The sequence below is a fragment of the Strigops habroptila genome, chromosome 19 (genome assembly GCF_004027225.2).
Source record: "Strigops habroptila isolate Jane chromosome 19, bStrHab1.2.pri, whole genome shotgun sequence".
Taxonomy (NCBI): Eukaryota; Metazoa; Chordata; class Aves; order Psittaciformes; family Psittacidae; genus Strigops; species Strigops habroptila.
The window spans coordinates 778,082-800,726 of record NC_044295.2 but is presented as its reverse complement, the minus strand read 5'-3'; the positions used below and the strand labels follow the sequence as shown (position 1 = coordinate 800,726).

Genomic DNA, 22,645 nt, shown 5'->3' with positions numbered 1-22,645 from the left:
GCGAGGGGCCGGGCTGAGGCTTTGCTGAGAGCCCCTCGTTGGGATCGCTGAGACGTTCCCGTTGGGCCTGGAGGGGGATCTCGCTGGGGTTGATTTTGAGGCATTTCACTCTCCAACTGCGGCTCCCCTTTGCCGCCAGGATCCCGCCAGGATCCAGCTGATGCGGTGCTGGAAGAGCATCAGGACTCGGAGCTGTTGCTTGAAGAAGGGAGAGAAGAGACGAGGCCGAAGCAGTAGCACTTGCCCAGTAAACACCCAACCCTGCAGCGACCCCACGCACTATTTCCTATTTATTTCCAGTTCCAGAGCACCAAAACCAATATAGTGGAGCCTCAGCGCTCCCCCGCTCTTTGAGCTTTAAGAGCGGCCAAATCTGGGATGAAGGCACTCCAGAACACCCTGAAAGTTACTTTTGTTGCCAGCTTCTCCCTAATGAGACCTATGTCCTTGGTCTGAGGACGTTTGACCCTCGGGGACAGCTTCCCCCTACCCTGCTCCTGCCCCTCGCTGGCCGCGGCTGCCCTGCTCCTTGTAAAGGTAAGCGGAGAATAAACACGCTACTGCCGACGTGTGTCTGGTTTCTAGGGAGGGAGGACGAGCTGCTGCGGGGACAGGGTGGTGTGGGGCTGAAAGGGGGTAAATTGGGGCTTGGATACAGCAGGTTTGGGGCCGGGGGGTGTATTTGCGGTGCTCTTCCCTCCCTCCGCGCCGAGGCTCGGCGGTTGGGCGGGCGGTTGGGCGGGCGATGCCGGGCGGGAGGCGGGCCCCGGGCCCCGGCATGGCGGAGGTGGTGGACTTCCGGGTGCCCTCGGGGAGCGACCAGACGCTGCTGGTTTGGGGGCTGGAGCCGGAGCCGGGGCTGGAGGTGAGGCGAAGGCTCGGAGCGGGGCCAGGGTCCCCCCCTCCGAGGCTGGGCAGCGGGGTCCCCCCCAGCGTCCCTCTTCCCCCAGCGCTAAGGCCCTCTCTATGCTGATGGCTTCACCTGTATGCTAATAGTGTATTTTTTAATCCCTTTTATATTTTTGGGGTTGTTTTACTCGTATTTTAGTTTCCTGGTGTCCCCGAGGCATTCTGGCTGCAGGGCCAGCGCAGGGTGGTTCGTGTCCCCCCCGCAGCAAAACTGCACAGATCCCAGCGCAAGGTGGAGCAAGACCCCGTCATCTGCCAGCAAAATACTGCGCTAAAAGCTTAGGCAAAGAGTGTTCCCACCCAAGGGATGGTGGAAAGCAAAGGGGGTCCGGGATGAGGGTGATGCGGGGACAGAAAGCCTCGTGTCTGACTTGGCTCTCCCCCCAGTGCAGAGGCTGGATGATATTGGAGATAAGGGCAGAGATGCAGCAAAGTTGAGCTTATTGTTACGGAGAGATGCTCATCTTCAGCCTCACTGATTGTTCCAGGGCTTACTCCTGTTAAACAGTACTAAAAGCTTTCCTCATTTTCTAGGTAATCAGGTCTTGTGAGTAGTCCTCTTTCTGTCACTGTCACTCAGCTCTTCAAGCACCCATAGATATTTCAAAAGACCCATTCTTTTCTCTTTCTTTTCCTCAGCATTCCCTGTTTTCAGCGTTTTCCAGGTTTGGACCGCTCTACTCTGTGCGGGCGCACAGGAATGCTGCTGTGGCAGGGCCTGGTTATTGCGCTGTTATCAAGTTTTATTCAGCTGGAGATGCCAGCAGAGCCCAGCGCACATGCAATGGGCAAAGGCTGTTTCAGAAGTCTCCCTTGAAGGTAAGCAGAATGTGCAAGTGAAACCTGCAGGACTCGGCACTTCCAACAGCAGGGAGGAATCACATGGAATACTTGTTGGTGTCAGTGATGCTTCCTGTGCAAAAAGTTTACTAACTTGTGGCTGGGTGCTACTCAGAGGTGGCGTGTCGTAGTGGGAACCTTACAGCAGAGCCTGGCTAAGCAGGGTTCTTCTTTCCTGGACAGGTTTGTGTTTGCACCAAGCAGAAGGGGTTTCAGCACCAAGTCCTCGCTCTCAGCAGCAACAAGTGCCAGGAGTTGGCCAACCACTACCTTGGCTTTAACGGCTGGTCCAGTCGCATCATCACAGTAAGGGGCCTTTATATTCACCCATCATCCTTCCCCTCATCCTCTTCTTAATTATAGTGGTTGGTGGAATGAGAAGAATTGTCCTCAAATCAGCAAATAAGAGACAGTTACAGGAGCTGTATTTCAGACCACAATTGGGGGTATTTTGAAAGCATGGGGAGAGAAGATTGCTATGGGTGAGGGCATTTCCTTGGCTTCTGCTCTGCTTCCACCCCGGCTTTCTGCCTTGGAGTCCCAGGCTGTGCAGAGAAGGTGTGTAGTACGCAGGCATAGCCCTAAGTGTTCATAACATCCCCTTCCTATCTAATCCAGATGAATTATCTGTGGCCTTCCCAACAGCTGCAGAATGTATCTGGCTTTGGTGGTGAGGATGAGGAAGTGGGAAGGACGTTAGAGAAGCAATCTGTGAAATACCTGTGTGCTGTGGAGCTGACGCTGCCCAAACATGGGGTGTGCACCAGAGGAGTTGCCCTTGCCGAGGCAGACGTAGAGAACAGTGCAGGTATGTTCTGGGTGCAACTGGAAGTCTCTCTTAGCAGCTCTCACAGGCACTGGTCAGTCTTGCTTGTACACAGTTTGCGGGTCTGAATTTAGCTGGAGGCAAGGATCTGAGCTGCTGTGCTATGCAGCAAGGGATCCTGAACATGCCTCTTCCCTCCCTGATTCACACCAGTATCACTTTCCTACCCTCTGTTCTCTCCCTCTTGCCTGCAGCGTTATCATTCCTCATCACAGCCACTTCTGTGCCTGTGTTTGTGCTGCCTCCTGCCCTGGGCAGGCTCCTGGCACAGGCCTGAGGATCATGTGCTGCCATGTCCTGGCACATGAAACCCCTGTAGGGGTGCTGCTGACGACTCCCAAAACATAACCAGCTTTCTTATCAGACTGTGAAGCTGTTTGATTAGCAAAATGCAGCTGCTGTGCTTCATATGCAGAGCATCATCTTAATATCAATAACATGCTGCTTGTTGCATTCAGATCCTCTCGAGTTGCTCACAGCAACAAGAAGAGTTCAGAAACTCGCAGCTGGGAGAGCTTTGTCTAGTGCCTTTCAGAAGATACTCCTTGTTGTCTTAGGTAAGGCTTGTTTTTGTATTAAACACCAGGGTGTTTGTGCTGATGATATTAGAACTTTCATGATCATTGATACAAATCCTTTTTCTCTGAACTTCTCTTGGGATTCACTGAGACTTGGGGGCTCTCGGGCAAAATGAAGCCTGTGTGTGGTCTGTAATGATTTAACAGAGTGGTTCCACCCTATGAGCTGTGTGAGTGAGAGGAAAATTCACAAGAGGTCAGATTTTTTTGGTGATAAATCAGTCATTGAAATTCCACATTCCAAGGGTGTAAACGCTGGCAGGGCAAGCTTTTTAGCACTACATGTGCATGCCAGATAGGGATGTGAGGAAGTTCTGCTTCCAGGAGTGACATGAAGTGAACTGCAGCACTTTGCATGTTCCTGGCCCAGTTCCAAGCCAGCCAGGTGCCAACAAAGGTCTGTGCCCCACTGTTGTGTTCAGTGTTGCTTCTTTGGGGCTACTGTCTCCTTTGAGTCTCCTTAGAGACTCAAAGGAGACAGGGTTTGAGCCTACCCAGGGGCTGCTAGTTCTGCTTCCTCTGGGTTCCAGGTACTGTGCTCTCTGAGCTTTTAGGTGATGCTGTTTAAGTGGTATCTGAGTACTTTACTCTTTTATGCTTATCATGACAGATCCTGATGCGATCAGGTCAGTGCCACTGTCTTCATTCTACAACCTTTCATCTGCCCGATTCTTCCCCTGGCTTCTTTAAGGTGTTCGTTTGAAAGGTGGGTTTCTGGATTCAGATGTTTTGCAGTGCTTCCTGCCTTCTGATCCATCACATGCACAGAGACTGACAATTAACATCTCTCCATGGATTTCTGCTTCCTCATTCTCCACTCCATTTAGTAAGAGCCATTTGGTTTTCTGCAGAGAAGACAAGGGGGAAGGCCAGAGAAAGCAGCACACTCGTTCAGACCAGCCGCTCGCTCTGAAAGCCATTATGAAGCAGAATTATCCCATTTGGAGTTTAGGGTTGGTTTATTGTCATTACACACGGTAGTAACTAACTGTGGCTTTGCTGTTTATTCTGTTTCAGAGAATGGGAAAGTGGCTGTGGAGTACAATTCCTCCCAGGAGGAGCCCACAGACTCCTTAACAGAAGAGGAGCTGAAGGGGCTTGTGCAGGTGAGAGCAGGGGGTGTTTAGCTTTTGTACAGGACCTGTATGTTACCTCTGGGGATTGGAGATACAGCTGTTGACTGTTACAACCTCTGACATCCTCCTGTGCAGCAGTTACCTCCACTTAAATCCCAGGAAGTAATTACATCTTGGAATTGTACAGCATATTAAGGTTTTAAAACTCCTACTTTGTGTATCTGTGGAGAAATGCAGGTGTATTTTAAATGCCACAGGAAAGTGAGAAGTCGGGGTACAGCTTGGTAAGCGTCACACATGACAGTGTCCAGAACAGCTCTTTATAGAATCTGTGAGAGTGAAAATCCCAGTGAAGTCACAGAAGGTTAAATCCAATGGTTTTTTTGCAATAAGTTTTTAAATAACTGAAACTCCCCATCTAGAAATGCACTTCATAAAGAGCCTTACACAGAGGGAATAGTTGTGAAAAGCTTTGGTGAAATCCCTGCAGGTAACTGAGGGATCCGTTTGCATGCACCAAACAGAAATGCCCCAGTACAACAGCAAAACTTGAGTCATCGTGCCCAGTGAGGTGAGTTCTGTGTGCCAGCCGCTGCACACAGGCAGGCATGAGCAGAGGAGCTGCATCTTGCTTAGTCTGAAAAAGACCGCTGCTTACCAGGGGAGATCACTGACATGATGGTCTTTGGACAAAAAGCATCACTCTCACATGGTGCATCCACACGCCCTGTGAGCATGGATGGAAGTGTCTAAGGAACCTTGTGACACGTTACTCTATTTGGTGACGCTGAGTCACCTAGGATCCATGGGCAAAGCTATTTTCCTCCCTGTAGTAAAACAGGAGGATTTTGTTCTGTGAAGTAACTAATGTCCATCAGATTATTTTTTTTTAAGCAGTTGAGAAGATGAAATTCCTGCTGGTTTGTTCTCTCTGCGTTTTCCTCTGTACAGCCCCTTCTATCTTACCTCTCTGAAACCCACAGAGAGCTGACCTCACATGTGCTGACCATAGGAGAAGCGAGCAGGGAAGTTAAACAGAAAGCCTGCTGCTTCTCAAACCTCTCTTTTACCACAAGAGCCATCCCTCTCCTCCCCTGCTGTCTCACTTCCCTTGTGATGGTGTGTGGGAGGTAATTCCAACATGCTCTCTCCACGAGGCACCTTCCAGCCTGATAGGGAGAGGAACAGACAAGAATTCAGAAGGACTTGCTTGGGTGGAGAGCTACTGGGTGTCCTCTTGGCTCATTGCCTTGTGATCTCAGTCAGTTATTCTGAAACAGGAATGTTCCTGAGTTGGTAAATTCTGGAGAGGCTGCCTCAAAAATACCCTGTTTGCAGGTGCAGAGAGGTGAAGCTTAAATATATTATAGAGCAAGAAATTTACTCTGGATTTCTCTTCATAGGTCAATGAATTGTCTTTGGAACAGTTTGACCTCGAAGAAGAAGTTTTGTCTGATCTCAGTTTTGATGATGAGCCAGGAGATGCCATCTAATTAGAGAAGCTCTGTCTTCACATTGTTTCCCAAACTCCTGCAGTGTGTGATTAGGAATGAAAGTCTAATGTTGTGAAATTATTTGTGCGTCATATCCAGCGTTCTCATTTTCTCCAAGTAACAGTGACAGAAATGGGCAGTAAACCTGGTGTTACTAAAATTAAGCCCCAAAATACATGCGGTTTTCAGAGAAGAGGTGTTTTCTTGTTAACTTACCCAGGTCAGCTATATCCGGAAGCCAGCTTAGCTGCATGGTTATTATTTAGACAGCATAAGAGATGAGCATAGCACTTGTAGGAGAATTAAAAGGAACAAGCCCTCCCTGCAAGAGCCTACATACAGTTCAGATAGCCCCAATGTGCTGGAGAAAGCTGGAGATAGCAGCAGAGGTGTTGCCAGCAGGAGCAGCTGTGGTACTTACACACAGAGCACAGCACAGAAAGAAGTACTTCTCTAAGTGAAGTATCTTCTAAAGAAATAAGCCCAAGTCTTGTAGTAATGTGTTGAGCCCCAACTCTAAGTAACTGGGACATTATCACTGTGTAAAGCAAAGATTCTTTCTAATTTCAAACAGGTTTTTCACCAAATTAAGACAAATCGTGTAACCCAGAGTGGTGAACGAACCTCAGAAGCAGCACAAGCAATGGGAAAGGGACAAATCATTAGGATAATAAACCCCTGCTGAGATTTTTAGACCTCTCTTTGGAAAAGAAGCTGATGGAAAAGTGGGAGAGCTCAGGGAAGAGCCACAGGAATGGTTTGAGATCACTCCTGAAATGAGAGAAGTGTGGCCTGTTTAATTTCACACAAAAAGAGAGGAAGGAGGTGATCTGCTTTATAAGGTATGTGATAGTGGGTGAGGATTTTAACTAGGAAGGTGAAGCGGAAACAGAATCTGGTGACTGTTCGCTGCATTAGGAGCAATCCCAGCGGGAAGCCAAGTCCCGTGTCACAATGGGGAACCTCACAGCTGGTTCTCTGGAGATGGAACTCTCTGGAGCAGCTGCACTGTGGCAGCTCCAGGACACACGAGCCCCAGACCTGCTACTGGTCACAGGCGAAGGCTCATGATGTTCTTCCAGAGCTCTGAGCGTCGTGTGCTGCCAACCGCGGCCAGGCCCTGCCCCGCCATGGCGCTGCTGGTGCTGCTGCTGCTGGGCATGGCCCCCGGCCTGGGCCGGCCCCTGGAGCCCTGCCCGGGGCCCTGCCGCTGCCGCGGGCGCCGGCTGGACTGCAGCCGCGCTGCCCTGGCCAGCGTGCCCCCGGCCACCCGCCGACGGCCCTTCTCCGAGCTGTGAGTGCCCCAGAGCTGCGGGCGCTGCCCCGGGACACCCCGAGAGCGGCTGCCGGGGACACGCTGCGTGTGGGGGGCTGATGGGCAGCGCCGAGGGGGCAGCTCCAGGCCAGCCCCGCGGCCACCCCACAGCCCGGGGGCAGGGGAAGGGCTGGTGCTGGGGGTGACGCTGCCAATGGCTTCTCCGCAGGGATCTCACTGGGAACGCGCTCGCCCTCATCCCCCCGCAGGCGTGGAAGGGATACCCGTGGGCAGAGAAGCTGTGAGTATCCCCAGCGTTGGACACGGCACAGGGGTTGCGGGGTCCCCATCCCTCCGCCTGGCTGTCGAGCCCGGGCTGTGCCCAGCACCACACCAGTGCTCGCCATGTGGAGCCGAGGCCGAGCTGCTCAGCAAGGAGGGGTGTGAATCCCCAGGGCTGCTCCATGGCGAGAAGGGCCCTGGGCTGTGTCCCTCCCGCCCCACGGGGCCATCCCTGGGGCTGTGGAACCCGTGCTCGGGCTGCAGCCCGACAGCCCCATTGCCCCTGGAGAGCCGCGGGTGCCACTGCCCGTGTCCGTCTGTCTCTTGCAGGGTCCTCCAGGACAACAGCCTGCGGGCAGTGAAGAGGCGCTCGCTGGAGGGGCTGCTCCTGCTGAGGCACCTGTAGGTACCCCCTGCCCATGGCGGTGGGCACGGCCTCCCCCTGCCCTGGCCCTGCTGCTCAGCCCGCCCCAGGAAGGGCTTTATTCCTGCGGGGATCCCGGCTGCAGCCAGAGCAGAGCAGGGTCTTGGTGCTGTGTCAGAGAGAAACCCCACGTGAAATGAGAGCTGTGGCGCGTCTGCGCTGCCAGAGTCAAAGCGCACGAAAGGAAACAGCACAGTGCAAATGTCACCAACGTTTTGCGTTCTCATGTTAACAGGGATTTATCTTACAACAAAATCCAGTCAATTGAGGCACGTGCTTTTGAGAACCTTCCTTTCCTGGAGACGCTGTGAGTTATGGAAGATTCTTCCTGGTGTCTTTGGTGAAGGCTGTTTGCATTTAGAACCTCCTGGTGCTGGGAAATGCTCCCATTAGTTCTAGAAGAAGGACTCCAGTTTCTCCTGCTCAAAGAGCAGCCGAGCTCAGGAGCTCAGGGCATGGCTGGTGGCCGCACCCGGATGGGGGCCATGGTGTGCTTGTGCAAACACAGCCAGAATAGAAGCCATGTCTTGAGGCTTGCTGTGTCCTGGAGCAGAGAGAGATGCAGCACACGTGCGCTTCATCTCCTCTCCTGAACAGGTTAACACACACCAAGAGAGAAAATGGCAGTTTCCTCCCAGTTCCCCCTTGGATGTGGCTGTCCCCTACAAACCAGTGCTGCTTCGCTCCAGCTTCCTGTGGGTCAGACCCGATTCATTTCTGTGGTCTCCTTTTTCCCCAGAAACCTGGAGGGAAATCTCATCACCGAGATCCGGAACGACACCTTCCGGGCATGGCATGGGATGCAGTTCCTGCAGACACTGTGAGTGTTCCAAGGGCTAAGGGTAGCTCAGAGCAGTGGCACTTGTCACTGCGTTCTGCTCACCTCTTGCCCCAAATAGGCGGCAGCATCAATGCTGAATGACAACTCTGGCAGGCCGCAGCTTTGCCTGGCTGGGTGCAGGAACAGAGACAAAGCTCATGGACACTGGGAATGTCAGCAACACTTGTGGGCTTTTGCTCTCTGAGCTGGAGCTAGTCAGGACCTGATGTGTGTTGTGAATCAGCCCATCAGCACCTGCCCCAGCCTCGAGCCTTCATCCCAGGCCCTTCCTCACACACGTAGCACCGAGCCCCTGCCCAGCGCTCCCGTCCCGCACCCCCCGCTCACATGGGGTGTTGGTTCATTTCAGGATCCTGAGCCGTAACCCCCTGTCTGTTATCGAGGACACGTGGTTCTTCAAGCTGCCTTCAGTCACCCATCTGTAAGTACGCACTCCTTGTTAACAGCTCCGCAAGCAGCAGGGACTGGGCTTGTTCCCAGAGCAGAGCCTGGTGCCGCCACCTCAAATGTAATGTGTTTATTCAAACCCTTGCAGGGACCTGAGTGCCACACGAGTGACTCGGCAGACACTGCTCATGCTGCTGCTGAGAACATCCCGCCTGGAAACACTGTGAGTGTGCAGGGACCGGCTCCCACCTCCATCAGATCCCAGCTGCTGGGACAAGGGGTCTGCCTGGGGAACAAACCCACCACCACTACATCAGAACCACCCCAGCAAGCTGAAGGTTTGCTGTTTGCTTCCGAGCACCCCAAAACTGACATGCGAATGGCAAAGTTTTAAATCAAGGTGGGGGCGTTTCTGTTTCAGTTGTATTCTGCGACTAGTTCCATTTTCAAAGTAAACCCAACATTTTGATGCCGATGGAGAAGCCTGTATTCTCCTGGAATCCTGTCTTACGAATGAGGAGAACAAAACTGTCCATTGGGACATTGGGGGTGAGGGGAAGTTTCCCAGAGCCACAGCAGAGACTGAAGCAAACCCCTGACGTGTTTCTGTGCGTCACTTGGGTTGGACTCGCTGCCCTGGGTCGAGATGCTGAGTGTTTGTCCACCAACCTCTGTTCTTTAGCAAGCTGTCCAACAACACAGCCTGCTGCCTCTGCCAGCACAAGCACAGCACCGAGACCCCGTGCAGGACCCTCAGCTTTGACTGCGCGAGCGTGTGCAGCACCAGTGCTCCCCGCTGCGGTAACTGCCCCACAGCCCTGCCCGTGTCCCCCAGCTACAGCGAACCCTCTGAGCCTGGGTCTGGCAGAAAGCTTCTTGTCTCTGATGTGCTCTTGGTGTGTTACAGCTCCTCTGGCAGAGACACCAGGACACCTAATGGGAGCGGTGGCACCCAGGAAGGGGAGCAGCAGCTCCATATTGAAGGTCCAGCCCAAGGAGCCTTTGCTCACAGAGCAGAGAACGGTCACGCTCGCCGTTGTCCTGAGCCTCGCCCGCCCCGATGCGTCGGCACCTTCCCCTCAGCAGCTCTCGAGGCAGGAGGGCAGCACCGCCAAGGAGCTGACACAGATGCTGCAGAGGGTTCAGCACAAGGGCTGGAGCAGCTCCGTTGACATCAGGAGTTTCTATTTCCTGGCAGAGGGGCTCGTGGCACAGCTCAGGACCAAGCTGCACAAGACAATGAGCACCCTGACTCTGAAAATCCCCAGCGCAGCCCGGCCGCTGCAGAGGGATGAGGGGCAGGAGGTGCCAGCAGGGCAGGGAGGAAGAGCCACAAGCTGGCAATATCATGAGCCTGGCTTGGGCTCATCCCAGGCAGAATCCACCATTTTGGAAGCGGCCCAGAGGTTGAACCTCAGTGACGTCCTCCCAGCCTCCAACAACCAGAGAGCACCCATTGCTCCTGTAGCACAGCCCCCTCCACGATACCGAACGGAGGCACCGCATCTGGCCTGGTCTGGCGGGAGTCAGGATCATTCAGACACCGTTGAACAGACCAGCACGGCCGATGGGTTTCAGGATGAGGAGAGTGCAGAAGACCTGGATGAAGCACCATCTCCAGCGCACAACTCTGCTGGGAGTGACACCCTGCTCAGCCACCACCTGCACTCACTGGTGCCAGACCGAGCCGTGCAGAGGTTCGTGGAACACATGGCTCGAGCCCTGCGCGGGGACTGCGGCCTGCCCCAGCTCCAGCCGGCCTGTGCCAGGATGGTCTCGAGGACGGGGCTGCTCCTCAAGCTGCTGAGTGAGAGGCAGTGCGACCCGGAGCCCTCTGACATCCTGAAGCAGTGCGTGTGGGAGGAGGACGCCGGCTCCTCGCCTCCCTGTGCCCAGGTCCAGGCCAGGGAGATGGGCAGCGAGCCTGCAGAGACGGTAGGAGAGAGCCGGGAACTGCTGCATGTGTGTGTCTGGGCAGCGGGGAATGGAAGGGGCCTCCCTTGCCTCTCCTCTCCTTTCCACCCTGATATGCTCTTCTTTTCCCCCAGGAGATGGCCAAGCACACCTCTGGCCACACGCTCCTGCTGGCGATCTCACTGTCCTGCCTCAACACGTTTACTCTCCTGGTGCTGTGCTGCTTCAAGGTGAGCCAAGGATTCATTTGGCAGAGCGCTGCCAGCCAAGCCTTGGGCTGGATGTGCTGGGGAGCACAGGAGATGTTTTCCCAGCCTCGCAGCTTGTTGTGGTGCCTGCACGCTGGAGCTCAGAGGGGTTCAGAGCTGCTGGGAGCAGCTTGTCCTGGCTCCTGTCAGGATCTGTCCCCAGCTCTGCTGTGCAGCTTCCCAGCAGCTCCTTGAGCGGGTCTGTGGCTCCCTCTCATCACAGCCTCTGCCATCAGCCCTTCCCGGGCTCTACCCTGCAATCCCTTGCCCCAGGCGTCCCCTCCCCGGCTCCTCTCCTGGCCTTGCTCTGCTGCAGCACCCGCTGCTTCAGCCATGCAGCAATGCCCCTGCTCCCTGCCCTGAGCCCTGAGTTCCACAAGGAAATCCCCATGTTCCGAGTCTCTGTCTCTCTGTCACCAGGTTTGCGCCAAGAAACGTGACCAGGCTTCCCAAGCCAGCAGCGGTTGTGGCTTGAAAAGGTAACTCCTGCCTGGCCCTGGCCCAACAGGCTCTGCTCCCACAGCGCCCAGCCCGGCCCAGAGCCCCCCCGACTCCTCCAGCACCGGAGGAGTTCATCCTTCGCTTCTCATCCTTCTGCTCCTGCTTGTTTCCAGCTGCTTTCAGAACCTGCGGCCCAAGTGCTGGAGCAGGAGCAAGGACACGGACACGGACAAGAATGAGGTAAGGGCAGGAGCAGGCGCCAGCTCTGCCCCTCTGCCCGCTCCCTGCCCCGTGCCTGCTTCTCACCTCTCCAACCCCTGCCCTTCCCGGGCACTGTCAGGGCTCGCTCCAGTCGGACCCCCAGTGGCTGCAGTACCTGTACCTGCCCCTCGATGCCCAGCAGCAGGCGTCCCTGGATGAGCTCTACGATGGGGAGGCCTCAGGAGAGGAGGAGGTTTTCAACGAGCGCGGCATAGCGTAAGTGTGATGATGGCGATATCTGCACAGGAGTTCAGCTTTTGGTCCATGTAGGAACTGCTGAGGATTTCCTTGGATTTTGCTTCCTCGGCTGCTTCCTTGGATGCTATTTCCTTGCTGTTATTTCCTTGATGCTATATTTTTAGATGCTATTTCCTTGCTGTTATTTCCTCGGATGCTATTTCCCTTATGTTGTTTTCTTGGCTGCTATTTCCTGGTTCTTATTCCCTTGCTGGTAATTCCTTGGCTATTCTGTTATTTCCTGGCTCATTATGTCCTTCCTCTTATCTCAGTGCTATTATGTCCTCGCTGTCATTTCAGCTGGTTGAGCATCGGATCCCATTCGGTCACTGCCCACGGGGACTCGTCATGAAGACAGTGGGCTGGTGTTTGGCCATCTGGCCCCAGAGCGCCCCGAGCCCTGGAGCAATGATCTCTCTCCATAGAGAAGGATGCTGCAGGCCCATGGTGAATATCATGGAGTTCAACATGACCAAGTGCTGCCATATGACGAGAAGGCTCCAGAGAGACGTTACAGTATCTCCAAATGCCTGAAAGGGATACAGGAGATCTGGAGAGGCACTTTGTACACAGGCCTGTAATGACAGGACAAGAAAGCTTTAGTTTAGATATTAAGAACAAGTTCTGTGGAATCACCAATAAAACTGTTGGCTTGTTTGTTCACCCCATGTCCTGTGAGTAGATGGATGTGCGCACGTGTGTGCCTGAGCCTGTGCATGTGTGCACACGTGTGTTGCAGCACTGGGAGGGCCATGAACACACGTGTGTGGATGAGGCTCTGCCCCCAAGTGTCTCTGCTTGCACATGTATGTGCCTGCCTGTGAGAACACATGTGCAGCACCTGTGTGTGTGTGTGAAGGAGCGTGCCTGACACTGGGTCCGTCTGTGTGCATCTGCCCCATCTGTGTGCATGTGTGTGCCCACCTGTGCATGTGTCTGAATTTCCCCTGTTTAAACTCATCACTCCTTGTCCTGTCACTCCAGTCCCTGATGAAGGTCCCTCTCCAGCACCCTTGTAGCCCCCTTCAGACACTGGAAGCTGCTCTGAGGTCTCCGCGCAGCTTCTCTTCTCCAGGCTCAACAGCCCCAATGTTCTCAGCCTGTCTCCATACAGGAGGTGCCAGGCACAGGCCAGGCCAAGCACCGGCATTAGGTGGGTTAAAGAGGATTGACCAGGGCGAGGGGCCGGGCTGAGGCTTTGCTGAGAGCCCCTCGTTGGGATCGCTGAGACGTTCCCGTTGGGCCTGGAGGGGGATCTCGCTGGGGTTGATTTTGAGGCATTTCACTCTCCAACTGCGGCTCCCCTTTGCCGCCAGGATCCCGCCAGGATCCAGCTGATACGGTGCTGGAAGAGCATCAGGACTCGGAGCTGTTGCTTGAAGAAGGGAGAGAAGAGACGAGGCCGAAGCAGTAGCACTTGCCCAGTAAACACCCAACCCTGCAGCGACCCCACGCACTATTTCCTATTTATTTCCAGTTCCAGAGCACCAAAACCAATATAGTGGAGCCTCAGCGCTCCCCCGCTCTTTGAGCTTTAAGAGCGGCCAAATCTGGGATGAAGGCACTCCAGAACACCCTGAAAGTTACTTTTGTTGCCAGCTTCTCCCTAATGAGACCTATGTCCTTGGTCTGAGGACGTTTGACCCTCGGGGACAGCTTCCCCCTACCCTGCTCCTGCCCCTCGCTGGCCGCGGCTGCCCTGCTCCTTGTAAAGATAAGCGGAGAATAAACACGCTACTGCCGACGTGTGTCTGGTTTCTAGGGAGGGAGGACGAGCTGCTGCGGGGACAGGGTGGTGTGGGGCTGAAAGGGGGTAAATTGGGGCTTGGATACAGCAGGTTTGGGGCCGGGGGGTGTATTTGCGGTGCTCTTCCCTCCCTCCGCGCCGAGGCTCGGCGGTTGGGCGGGCGGTTGGGCGGGCGATGCCGGGCGGGAGGCGGGCCCCGGGCCCCGGCATGGCGGAGGTGGTGGACTTCCGGGTGCCCTCGGGGAGCGACCAGACGCTGCTGGTTTGGGGGCTGGAGCCGGAGCCGGGGCTGGAGGTGAGGCGAAGGCTCGGAGCGGGGCCAGGGTCCCCCCCTCCGAGGCTGGGCAGCGGGGTCCCCCCCAGCGTCCCTCTTCCCCCAGCGCTAAGGCCCTCTCTATGCTGATGGCTTCACCTGTATGCTAATAGTGTATTTTTTAATCCCTTTTATATTTTTGGGGTTGTTTTACTCGTATTTTAGTTTCCTGGTGTCCCCGAGGCATTCTGGCTGCAGGGCCAGCGCAGGGTGGTTCGTGTCCCCCCCGCAGCAAAACTGCACAGATCCCAGCGCAAGGTGGAGCAAGACCCCGTCATCTGCCAGCAAAATACTGCGCTAAAAGCTTAGGCAAAGAGTGTTCCCACCCAAGGGATGGTGGAAAGCAAAGGGGGTCCGGGATGAGGGTGATGCGGGGACAGAAAGCCTCGTGTCTGACTTGGCTCTCCCCCCAGTGCAGAGGCTGGATGATATTGGAGATAAGGGCAGAGATGCAGCAAAGTTGAGCTTATTGTTACGGAGAGATGCTCATCTTCAGCCTCACTGATTGTTCCAGGGCTTACTCCTGTTAAACAGTACTAAAAGCTTTCCTCATTTTCTAGGTAATCAGGTCTTGTGAGTAGTCCTCTTTCTGTCACTGTCACTCAGCTCTTCAAGCACCCATAGATATTTCAAAAGACCCATTCTTTTCTCTTTCTTTTCCTCAGCATTCCCTGTTTTCAGCGTTTTCCAGGTTTGGACCGCTCTACTCTGTGCGGGCGCACAGGAATGCTGCTGTGGCAGGGCCTGGTTATTGCGCTGTTATCACGTTTTATTCAGCTGGAGATGCCAGCAGAGCCCAGCGCACATGCAATGGGCAAAGGCTGTTTCAGAAGTCTCCCTTGAAGGTAAGCAGAATGTGCAAGTGAAACCTGCAGGACTCGGCACTTCCAACAGCAGGGAGGAATCACATGGAATACTTGTTGGTGTCAGTGATGCTTCCTGTGCAAAAAGTTTACTAACTTGTGGCTGGGTGCTACTCAGAGGTGGCGTGTCGTAGTGGGAACCTTACAGCAGAGCCTGGCTAAGCAGGGTTCTTCTTTCCTGGACAGGTTTGTGTTTGCACCAAGCAGAAGGGGTTTCAGCACCAAGTCCTCGCTCTCAGCAGCAACAAGTGCCAGGAGTTGGCCAACCACTACCTTGGCTTTAACGGCTGGTCCAGTCGCATCATCACAGTAAGGGCCCTTTATATTCACCCATCATCCTTCCCCTCTTTGAGCTTTAAGAGCGGCCAAATCTGGGATGAAGGCACTCCAGAACACCCTGAAAGTTACTTTTGTTGCCAGCTTCTCCCTAATGAGACCTATCTCCTTGGTCTGAGGACGTTCTCCTCCTTCTCCTCCTCCTCCTCCTCTGGGGCCATTCAGCCTCAGTTCATTCCATCCTTGACAGTTCTGAACAAGACAGTTCTGAACCCTGCTGGGTACTTACAGAGATGCTTCTGGGGTCAACTACAATGTTCCTGCTGCAGCTCCAGCATCATCTGCACACGTGTGCACAGCATCATCTGCATGTGTGCACACACATGTGCTGTGGCACGGGGAGGGCCATGAACAGACAGAGGGGACGAGGCTCTGCCAGGAGCAGGGAGCACCCAACTGTGCCCCAACACCCTGCAACCAACACGCTACAACCAACGCCCTGCACCCCAACATCACGCACCTTAATACCCTGCCCCAAAACACTGCACCACAACAGCCTGTACCAAACACCCTGTACCGCAACACCCTGCCCAAAAGACCCTGCACCCCAACACCCTGCACCCCAACACCCTCCACCACAAGACCCGGCATTCCTTCTCTGCCCCTCCAAATCCGCTCCCCATTCACACACACACACGATCACACACAGCCACTGACACGCATAGTTGCATGCGCACACATGCACAAACGTGCACAGCCACAGGTGGACACACATGCATGCAGAGACGCACAGATGCATGTACAGGTGGGCACACACATGCACACACGTGGGGCAGATGTGCGCAGACGCACGCCCTGGCAGGCACGCTCTTCCATGCGCACACACATGTACTGCACGCGTCTTCTCGCAGGCAGGCACACGCGTGTGCAAGGAGAGACACTTGGGGGCAGAGCCTCATCCCCACTGGTTTTTCATGGCCCTCCCAGTGCTGCAACACACGTGTGTGCACACATGCACAGGCACACGCATGTGCATGTCCATCAACTCACAGGATACAGGGTGAATGAACAACCAAACAGTTTTATTGGTCACATCAAAGAACATCCTAATGTCTCATCTAAACCTAATGTCTAATCTAAACCTAAAGCCGAATCTTCTTCATGCCTAATCTAAACCGAAAGTCAAATCTTCTTCATGCCTAATCTAAACCTAAGTTGAACCTAAACCTAATGTCGAATCCAATCACACGTTAAAACGAAAGGTTAAAACTACTCCTCATCCTATCTCTAGAGGCGCCTGTATAAAGTCCCTCTCCAGATGTCTTGTAGTGTCTTCAGGCATTGGGAGCTGCTCTAAGGTCTCCCTGGAGCCTTCTCTTCTCCACGCTGGAGCACTTGGTCTTCTTGAACTCCATGATGTTCGCCGTGGGGTGTCACGAGCAGCCAGGGGCCTGCAGCATCCTGGTCCATGGAGAGGGACCATGGCGCCGGGGCTCAGCGCAATCCCAAGGCGAGGGAAATCGGCTCGTCCCCTTGTGACTCGTCCGCACTGGGAGAGCTTGACTCGGATCCGCTATCGATGAAGTGACAGCAAGGACAGAACAGCAATGACATAACAGCCATTAGGCAGGGGATGGAAATGGGTGAGCTTTAAGGTCCCGCCCGACCCAAACCACTCGGTGAGTCTGTGCTTCTATGAACATCAAGGAAATAAGAGCCGGGAAATAACAGCCGAGAAAATAACAGCAAGGAAATAGCATCCAAAGAACTAACACTAAGGAAATAGCATCCAAGGATACAGCCAAGGAAGCAACATCAAGGAAGGCCTCATCACGTTCCTACATGGAACAAGAGCTGAACTCGGCACCGGCATCACCACCATCACACTTACCTTTGGTCGACGACCACCTCCTCCAGGTCTGACTCCTCCCCAGCGTTGGGCTGAGCCAGGGCCGCCTCCTGCGGGGCAGGGGTTGGAGAGGTGAGAAGCAGGCACGGGGCAGGGAGCGGGCAGAGGGGCAGAGCTGGCGCCTGCTCCTGCCCTTACCTCGTCCTTGTCCGTGTCCGTGTCCTTGCTCCTGCTCCAGCACTTGGGCCGCAGGTTCTGAAAGCAGCTGGAAACAAGCGGGAGCAGAAGGATGAGAAGCGAAGGATGAACTCCTCCGGTGCTGGAGGAGTCGGGGGGGCTCTGGGCCGGGCTGGGCGCTGCGGGAGCAGAGCCTGTTGGGCCAGGGCCGGGCAGGAGTTACCTCTTCAAGCCACAACCGCTGCTGGCTTGGGAAGCCTGGTCACGTTTCTTGGCGCAAACCTGGTGACAGAGAGACAGAGACTCGGAACATGGGGATTTCCTTGTGGAACTCAGGGCTCAGGGCAGGGAGCAGGGGCATTGCTGCATGGCTGACGCAGCGGGTGCTGCAGCAGATCAAGGCCAGGAGAGGAGCCGGGGAGGGGACGCCTGGGGCAAGGGATTGTGGGATAAAGCCCGGGAAGGGCTGATGGCAGAGGCTGTGATGAGAGGGAGCCACAGCCCCTGTGCGCTCCAGCCCCAGGGCTTGGCTGGCAGCGCTCTGCCAAGCAAGTCCTTGCCTCACCTTCAAGCAGCACAGCACCAGGACGATAATACTCAATATGAGGAAGGACAGCGAGAGACCCAACAGGAGCTTGTGGCCAGAGGTGTGCTTGGCCATCTCCTGGGGGAAAAGGAGAGAACATCAGGGTGGGGAGGAGAGAAGAGGGGAGGCAAGGGAGGCCCCTTCCATTCCCCGCTGAGCAGACACACACACATGCAGCAGTTCCCGGCTCTCTCCTACCGTCTCTGCAGACTCGCTGCCCATCTCCCTGGCCTGGACCTGGGCACGGGGAGGCGAGGTGCCGGCATCCTCCTCCTGCACGCACTGCTCCAGGAGGTCAGAGGGCTCCGGGTCGCGCTGCCTCTCGCTCAGCAGCTTCAGGAGCAGCCCCGTCCTCGAGACCATCTTGGCGCAGGCCGGCTGGAGCTGGGGCAGGCCGCAGTCCCCGCGCAGGGCTCGAGCCACGTGCGCCATGAACCTGCGCAGGGCTCGGTCTGGCACCAGCGAGTGCAGGTGGCGGCTGAGCAGGGTGTCGAAGGCGGCTCCTGGCGTGGCTGCGCCGCCCGGGTCGCTGGAGCTGCCCGGTGCTGTTGGGACGGGGGGTTCCTGCTCCTGGTGCTGCCCCCGTGTTGTGGTGCCTGCAGGGGCGGTGGGTGGGCGCCCGCCCCCAGGGGAACGCTCCGCTGCAGCCGTGACCTGGGGTGCGCTGCTGGCAGCAGGGGGGCCGTTGTTAGCCAGCAGAGTAAAGAAAAAATGCTGGATCGTGTTCAGCCTCTCCTCTGCTGCACCCTCTGCTGCTGTGGGCTCTTCCTCTGCATCCTCACTGCCCACTGTCCCATCAGTGTCCTGCTGCTCCTGCTCCTCGTTGGTCCTGGCAGAGCCCTGAGTTGGAGCTGGTGCTTCCTCCTGGTCTTCTGAACCCTCCTCATCCTCCATTCCATCAGCCGTGTTGTTCTCTTCATCAGTATCGGTGTCAGCTTGGCTCTCGCCTGACCGGGCCAGATGCGGGCCCTCCGCTGGGTACTGTGTAGGGGGCTGTGCCACAGGAGCGGTGGGTGCTGTGTGGTGGCTGGAGACGGGCAGGATCTCGGTGATGTTCAGCCTCCGGGCCGCTTCCAAAAGGGTGGATTCTGCCCGGGCCAAGTCCAGGAGAGGCTCACGCTGTTCCCATCCTGTGCCTCTTCCTCCCTGCCCTGCTGGCACCTCCTGCCCCTCATCCCTCTGCAGTGGCCGGGCTGTGTCAGAGCTTCTCACAGTCAGGGTGCTCATGGCCTTGTGCAGCTTGGTCTTGAGCTGTGCCACGAGCCCCTCTGCCAGGAAATAGAATCTTCTGGTGTCAATGGAGCTGCTCCAGCCCCTGTGCTGAACGTTCTGCAGCATCTGTGTCAGCTCCTTGGCGGTGCTGCCCTCCTGCCTCGAGAGCTGCTGAGGGGAAGGTGCCGACGCATCGGGGCTGCTCAGGCTCAGGACGACCGTGAGTGTGACGGTTCTCTGCTCTGTGAGCGAAGGCTCCTTGGGCTGGAGCTTCAACATGGAGCTGCTGCTCCCCTTCCTGGGTGCCACCGCTCCCGTTAGGTGTCCTGGAGTCTCTGCCAGAGGAGCTGTAACACACCAAGAGCACATCAGAGACAAGAAGCTTTCTGCCAGACCCAGGCTCAGAGGGTTCGCTGTAGCTGGGGGACACGGGCAGGGCTGTGGGGCAGTTACCGCAGCGGGGAGCACTGGTGCTGCACACGCTCGCGCAGTCAAAGCTGAGGGTCCTGCACGGGGTCTCGGTGCTGTGCTTGTGCTGGCAGAGGCAGCAGGCCGTGTCGTTGGACAGCTTGCTAAAGAACAGAGGTTGTGGACAAACACTCAGCATCTCGACCCAGGGCAGCGAGTCCAACCCAGGCAGACCCCTTGTCCCAGCAGCTGGGATCTGATGGAGGTGGGAGCCGGTCCCTGCACACTCACAGTGTTTCCAGGCGGGATGTTCTCAGCAGCAGCATGAGCAGTGTCTGCCGAGTCACTCGTGTGGCACTCAGGTCCCTGCAAGGGTTTGAATAAACACATTACATTTGAGGTGGCGGCACCAGGCTCTGCTCTGGGAACAAGCCCAGTCCCTGCTGCTTGCGGAGCTGTTAACAAGGAGTCCGTACTTACAGATGGGTGACTGAAGGCAGCTTGAAGAACCACGTGTCCTCGATAACAGACAGGGGGTTACGGCTCAGGATCCTGAAATGAACCAACACCCCATGTGAGCGGGGGGTGCGGGACGGGAGCGCTGGGCAGGGGCTTGGTGCTACGTGTGTGAGGAAGGGCCTGGGATGAAGGCTCGAGGCCGGGGCAGATGCTGATGGGCTGATTCACAACACACATCAGGTCCTGACTAGCTCCAGCTCAGAGAGCAAAAGCCCACAAGTGTTGCTGACATTCCCAGTGTCCGTGAGCTTTGTCTCTGTTCCTGCACCCAGCCAGGCAAAGCTGCGGCCTGCCAGAGTTGTCATTCAGCATTGATGCTGCCGCCTATTTGGGGCAAGAGGTGAGCAGAACGCAGTGACAAGTGCCACTGCTCTGAGCTACCCTTAGCCCTTGGAACACTCACAGTGTCTGCAGGAACTGCATCCCGTGCCATGCCCGGAAGGTGTCGTTCCGGATCTCGGTGATGAGATTTCCCTCCAGGTTTCTGGGGAAAAAGGAGACCACAGAAATGAATCGGGTCTGACCCACAGGAAGCTGGAGCGAAGCAGCACTGGTTTGTAGGGGACAGCCACATCCAAGGGGGAACTGGGAGGAAACTGCCATTTTCTCTCTTGGTGTGTGTTAACCTGTCCAGGAGAGGAGATGAAGCGCACGTGTGCTGCATCTCTCTCTGCTCCAGGACACAGCAAGCCTCAAGACATGGCTTCTATTCTGGCTGTGTTTGCACAAGCACACCATGGCCCCCATCCGGGTGCGGCCACCAGCCATGCCCTGAGCTCCTGAGCTCGGCTGCTCTTTGGGCAGGAGAAACTGGAGTCCTTCTTCTAGAACTAACGGGAGCATTTCCCAGCACCAGAAGGTTCTAAATGGAAACAGCCTTCACCAAAGACACCAGGAAGAATCTTCCATAACTCACAGCGTCTCCAGGAAAGGAAGGTTCTCAAAAGCACGTGCCTCAATTGACTGGATTTTGTTGTAAGATAAATCCCTGTTAACATGAGAACGCAAAACGGTGGTGACATTTGCACTGTGCTGTTTCCTTTCGTGCGCTTTGACTCTGGCAGCGCAGACGCGCCACAGCTCTCATTTCACGTGGGGTTTCTCTCTGACACAGCACCAAGACCCTGCTCTGCTCTGGCTGCAGCCGGGATCCCCGCAGGAATAAAGCCCTTCCTGGGGCGGGCTGAGCAGCAGGGCCAGGGCAGGGGGAGGCCGTGCCCACCGCCATGGGCAGGGGGTACCTACAGGTGCCTCAGCAGGAGCAGCCCCTCCAGCGAGCGCCTCTTCACTGCCCGCAGGCTGTTGTCCTGGAGGACCCTGCAAGAGACAGACGGACACGGGCAGTGGCACCCGCGGCTCTCCAGGGGCAATGGGGCTGTCGGGCTGCAGCCCGAGCACGGGTTCCACAGCCCCAGGGATGGCCCCGTGGGGCGGGAGGGACACAGCCCAGGGCCCTTCTCGCCATGGAGCAGCCCTGGGGATTCACACCCCTCCTTGCTGAGCAGCTCGGCCTCGGCTCCACATGGCGAGCACTGGTGTGGTGCTGGGCACAGCCCGGGCTCGACAGCCAGGCGGAGGGATGGGGACCCCGCAACCCCTGTGCCGTGTCCAACGCTGGGGATACTCACAGCTTCTCTGCCCACGGGTATCCCTTCCACGCCTGCGGGGGGATGAGGGCGAGCGCGTTCCCAGTGAGATCCCTGCGGAGAAGCCATTGGCAGCGTCACCCCCAGCACCAGCCCTTCCCCTGCCCCCGGGCTGTGGGGTGGCCGCGGGGCTGGCCTGGAGCTGCCCCCTCGGCGCTGCCCATCAGCCCCCCACACACAGCGTGTCCCCGGCAGCCGCTCTCGGGGTGTCCCGGGGCAGCGCCCGCAGCTCTGGGGCACTCACAGCTCGGAGAAGGGCCGTCGGCGGGTGGCCGGGGGCACGCTGGCCAGGGCAGCGCGGCTGCAGTCCAGCCGGCGCCTGCGGCAGCGGCAGGGCCCCGGGCAGGGCTCCAGGGGCCGGCCCAGGCTGGGGGCCATGCCCAGCAGCAGCAGCACCAGCAGCAGCGGTGCCATGGCGGCGCAGGGCCTGTCCGCGGTTGGCAGCACACGAGGCTCAGGGCTTGGATCCGCACCACGAGCTCTCGTCTGCGACCAGCAGCGGGTCTGGGGCTGGGCTGGCCCTGCCGTCAGGATTTATGCTGGGGCAGCTCACAATGGGGCTGTGACACAGACATCCATCGGCCAGGCCTGGGAGCATCCCCTTTATGACACAGGGCTGTCACATTGAGCACTGCCAGGGATGGGGCAGCCACAGCTCTTCTGGGCGCCCTGTGCCAGCACCTCAGCACCCTCACAGGGAAGAATGTATGCCTTAGATCCAACATGAACTTGCCCTGTTCCAGTTTGAACCCATCACCCCTTGTCCTATCGCTCCAGTCCCTGATGAAGGTCGCATCTCCAGCATCCTTGTAGCCCCCTTCAGACACTGGGAGCTGCTTTGAGGTCTCCATGCAGCTTCTCTTCTCCAGGCTCAACAGCCCCAATGTTCTCAGCCTGGCTCCGTACGGGAGGTGCCAGGCACAGGCCGGGCCAAGCACCGGCATTAGGTGGGTTAAAGAGGATTGACCAGGGCGAGGGGCCGGGCTGAGGCTTTGTTGAGAGCCCCGCGTTGGGATCGCTGAGACGTTCCCGTTGGG

The 22,645-nt window shown here is 56.4% G+C and overlaps 4 protein-coding genes and 1 long non-coding RNA gene across 11 annotated transcripts; 4 read left to right on the top strand and 1 right to left on the bottom strand.

The window, feature by feature from the left end:
* The first annotated feature begins 756 nt into the window (after window positions 1–756).
* Window positions 757–5,915, top strand: LOC115617773 (RAD52 motif-containing protein 1-like). Of its 7 annotated transcripts, XR_003994669.1 has the most exons (9): window positions 770–865; window positions 1,549–1,728; window positions 1,933–2,055; window positions 2,183–2,307; window positions 2,395–2,557; window positions 3,034–3,132; window positions 3,764–3,859; window positions 4,171–4,259; window positions 5,633–5,915. XR_003994669.1 is itself a non-coding variant. In XM_030508648.1 (7 exons), the coding sequence occupies exons 1-7, from the start codon at window positions 779–781 to the stop codon at window positions 5,720–5,722; spliced, it is 831 nt and encodes a 276-aa protein (XP_030364508.1). In that variant the 5' UTR covers window positions 757–778; the 3' UTR covers window positions 5,723–5,882. The 7 variants fall into 7 exon arrangements, 3 of the variants coding, with proteins under 3 accessions (XP_030364508.1, XP_030364507.1, XP_030364509.1); XR_003994668.1 differs by lacking the exon at window positions 2,183–2,307 and having other exon boundaries at window positions 757–865; window positions 5,633–5,882; XR_003994667.1 differs by lacking the exon at window positions 2,183–2,307 and having other exon boundaries at window positions 2,368–2,557; window positions 5,633–5,882.
* A 1,269-nt stretch (window positions 5,916–7,184) lies between these two features.
* On the top strand, window positions 7,185–12,675 carry LOC115617771 (leucine-rich repeat-containing protein 37A2-like). The gene is made up of 13 exons (XM_030508642.1): window positions 7,185–7,278; window positions 7,590–7,661; window positions 7,919–7,990; window positions 8,423–8,503; window positions 8,874–8,945; window positions 9,060–9,134; window positions 9,594–9,712; window positions 9,819–10,846; window positions 10,960–11,055; window positions 11,494–11,552; window positions 11,688–11,754; window positions 11,855–11,991; window positions 12,313–12,675. The coding sequence occupies exons 4-13, from the start codon at window positions 8,484–8,486 to the stop codon at window positions 12,362–12,364; spliced, it is 1,725 nt and encodes a 574-aa protein (XP_030364502.1). The 5' UTR covers window positions 7,185–7,278; window positions 7,590–7,661; window positions 7,919–7,990; window positions 8,423–8,483; the 3' UTR covers window positions 12,365–12,675.
* A 388-nt stretch (window positions 12,676–13,063) lies between these two features.
* On the top strand, window positions 13,064–13,756 carry LOC115617779. Its single transcript, XR_003994679.1, has 2 exons — window positions 13,064–13,165; window positions 13,329–13,756. It is a non-coding gene; the product is annotated as an uncharacterized LOC115617779 (long non-coding RNA).
* Window positions 13,757–13,961: 205 nt separating this feature from the next.
* LOC115617775 (RAD52 motif-containing protein 1-like) lies at window positions 13,962–16,371 on the top strand. Its single transcript, XM_030508654.1, has 3 exons — window positions 13,962–14,054; window positions 14,738–14,917; window positions 15,122–16,371. Exons 1-3 carry the CDS (start codon window positions 13,968–13,970, stop codon window positions 15,620–15,622), a joined length of 768 nt encoding a protein of 255 aa, XP_030364514.1. The 5' UTR covers window positions 13,962–13,967; the 3' UTR covers window positions 15,623–16,371.
* LOC115617952 (leucine-rich repeat-containing protein 37A-like) lies at window positions 16,282–22,022 on the bottom strand. The gene is made up of 13 exons (XM_030509044.1): window positions 21,853–22,022; window positions 21,591–21,662; window positions 21,208–21,279; window positions 20,879–20,950; window positions 20,366–20,446; window positions 19,924–19,995; window positions 19,735–19,809; window positions 19,489–19,607; window positions 18,022–19,382; window positions 17,803–17,901; window positions 17,461–17,519; window positions 17,103–17,325; window positions 16,282–16,784 (listed from the first exon to the last, which is right to left on the bottom strand). The coding sequence occupies exons 1-13, from the start codon at window positions 22,020–22,022 to the stop codon at window positions 16,488–16,490; spliced, it is 2,772 nt and encodes a 923-aa protein (XP_030364904.1). The 3' UTR covers window positions 16,282–16,487.
* Between the last annotated feature and the right edge of the window lie 623 nt (window positions 22,023–22,645).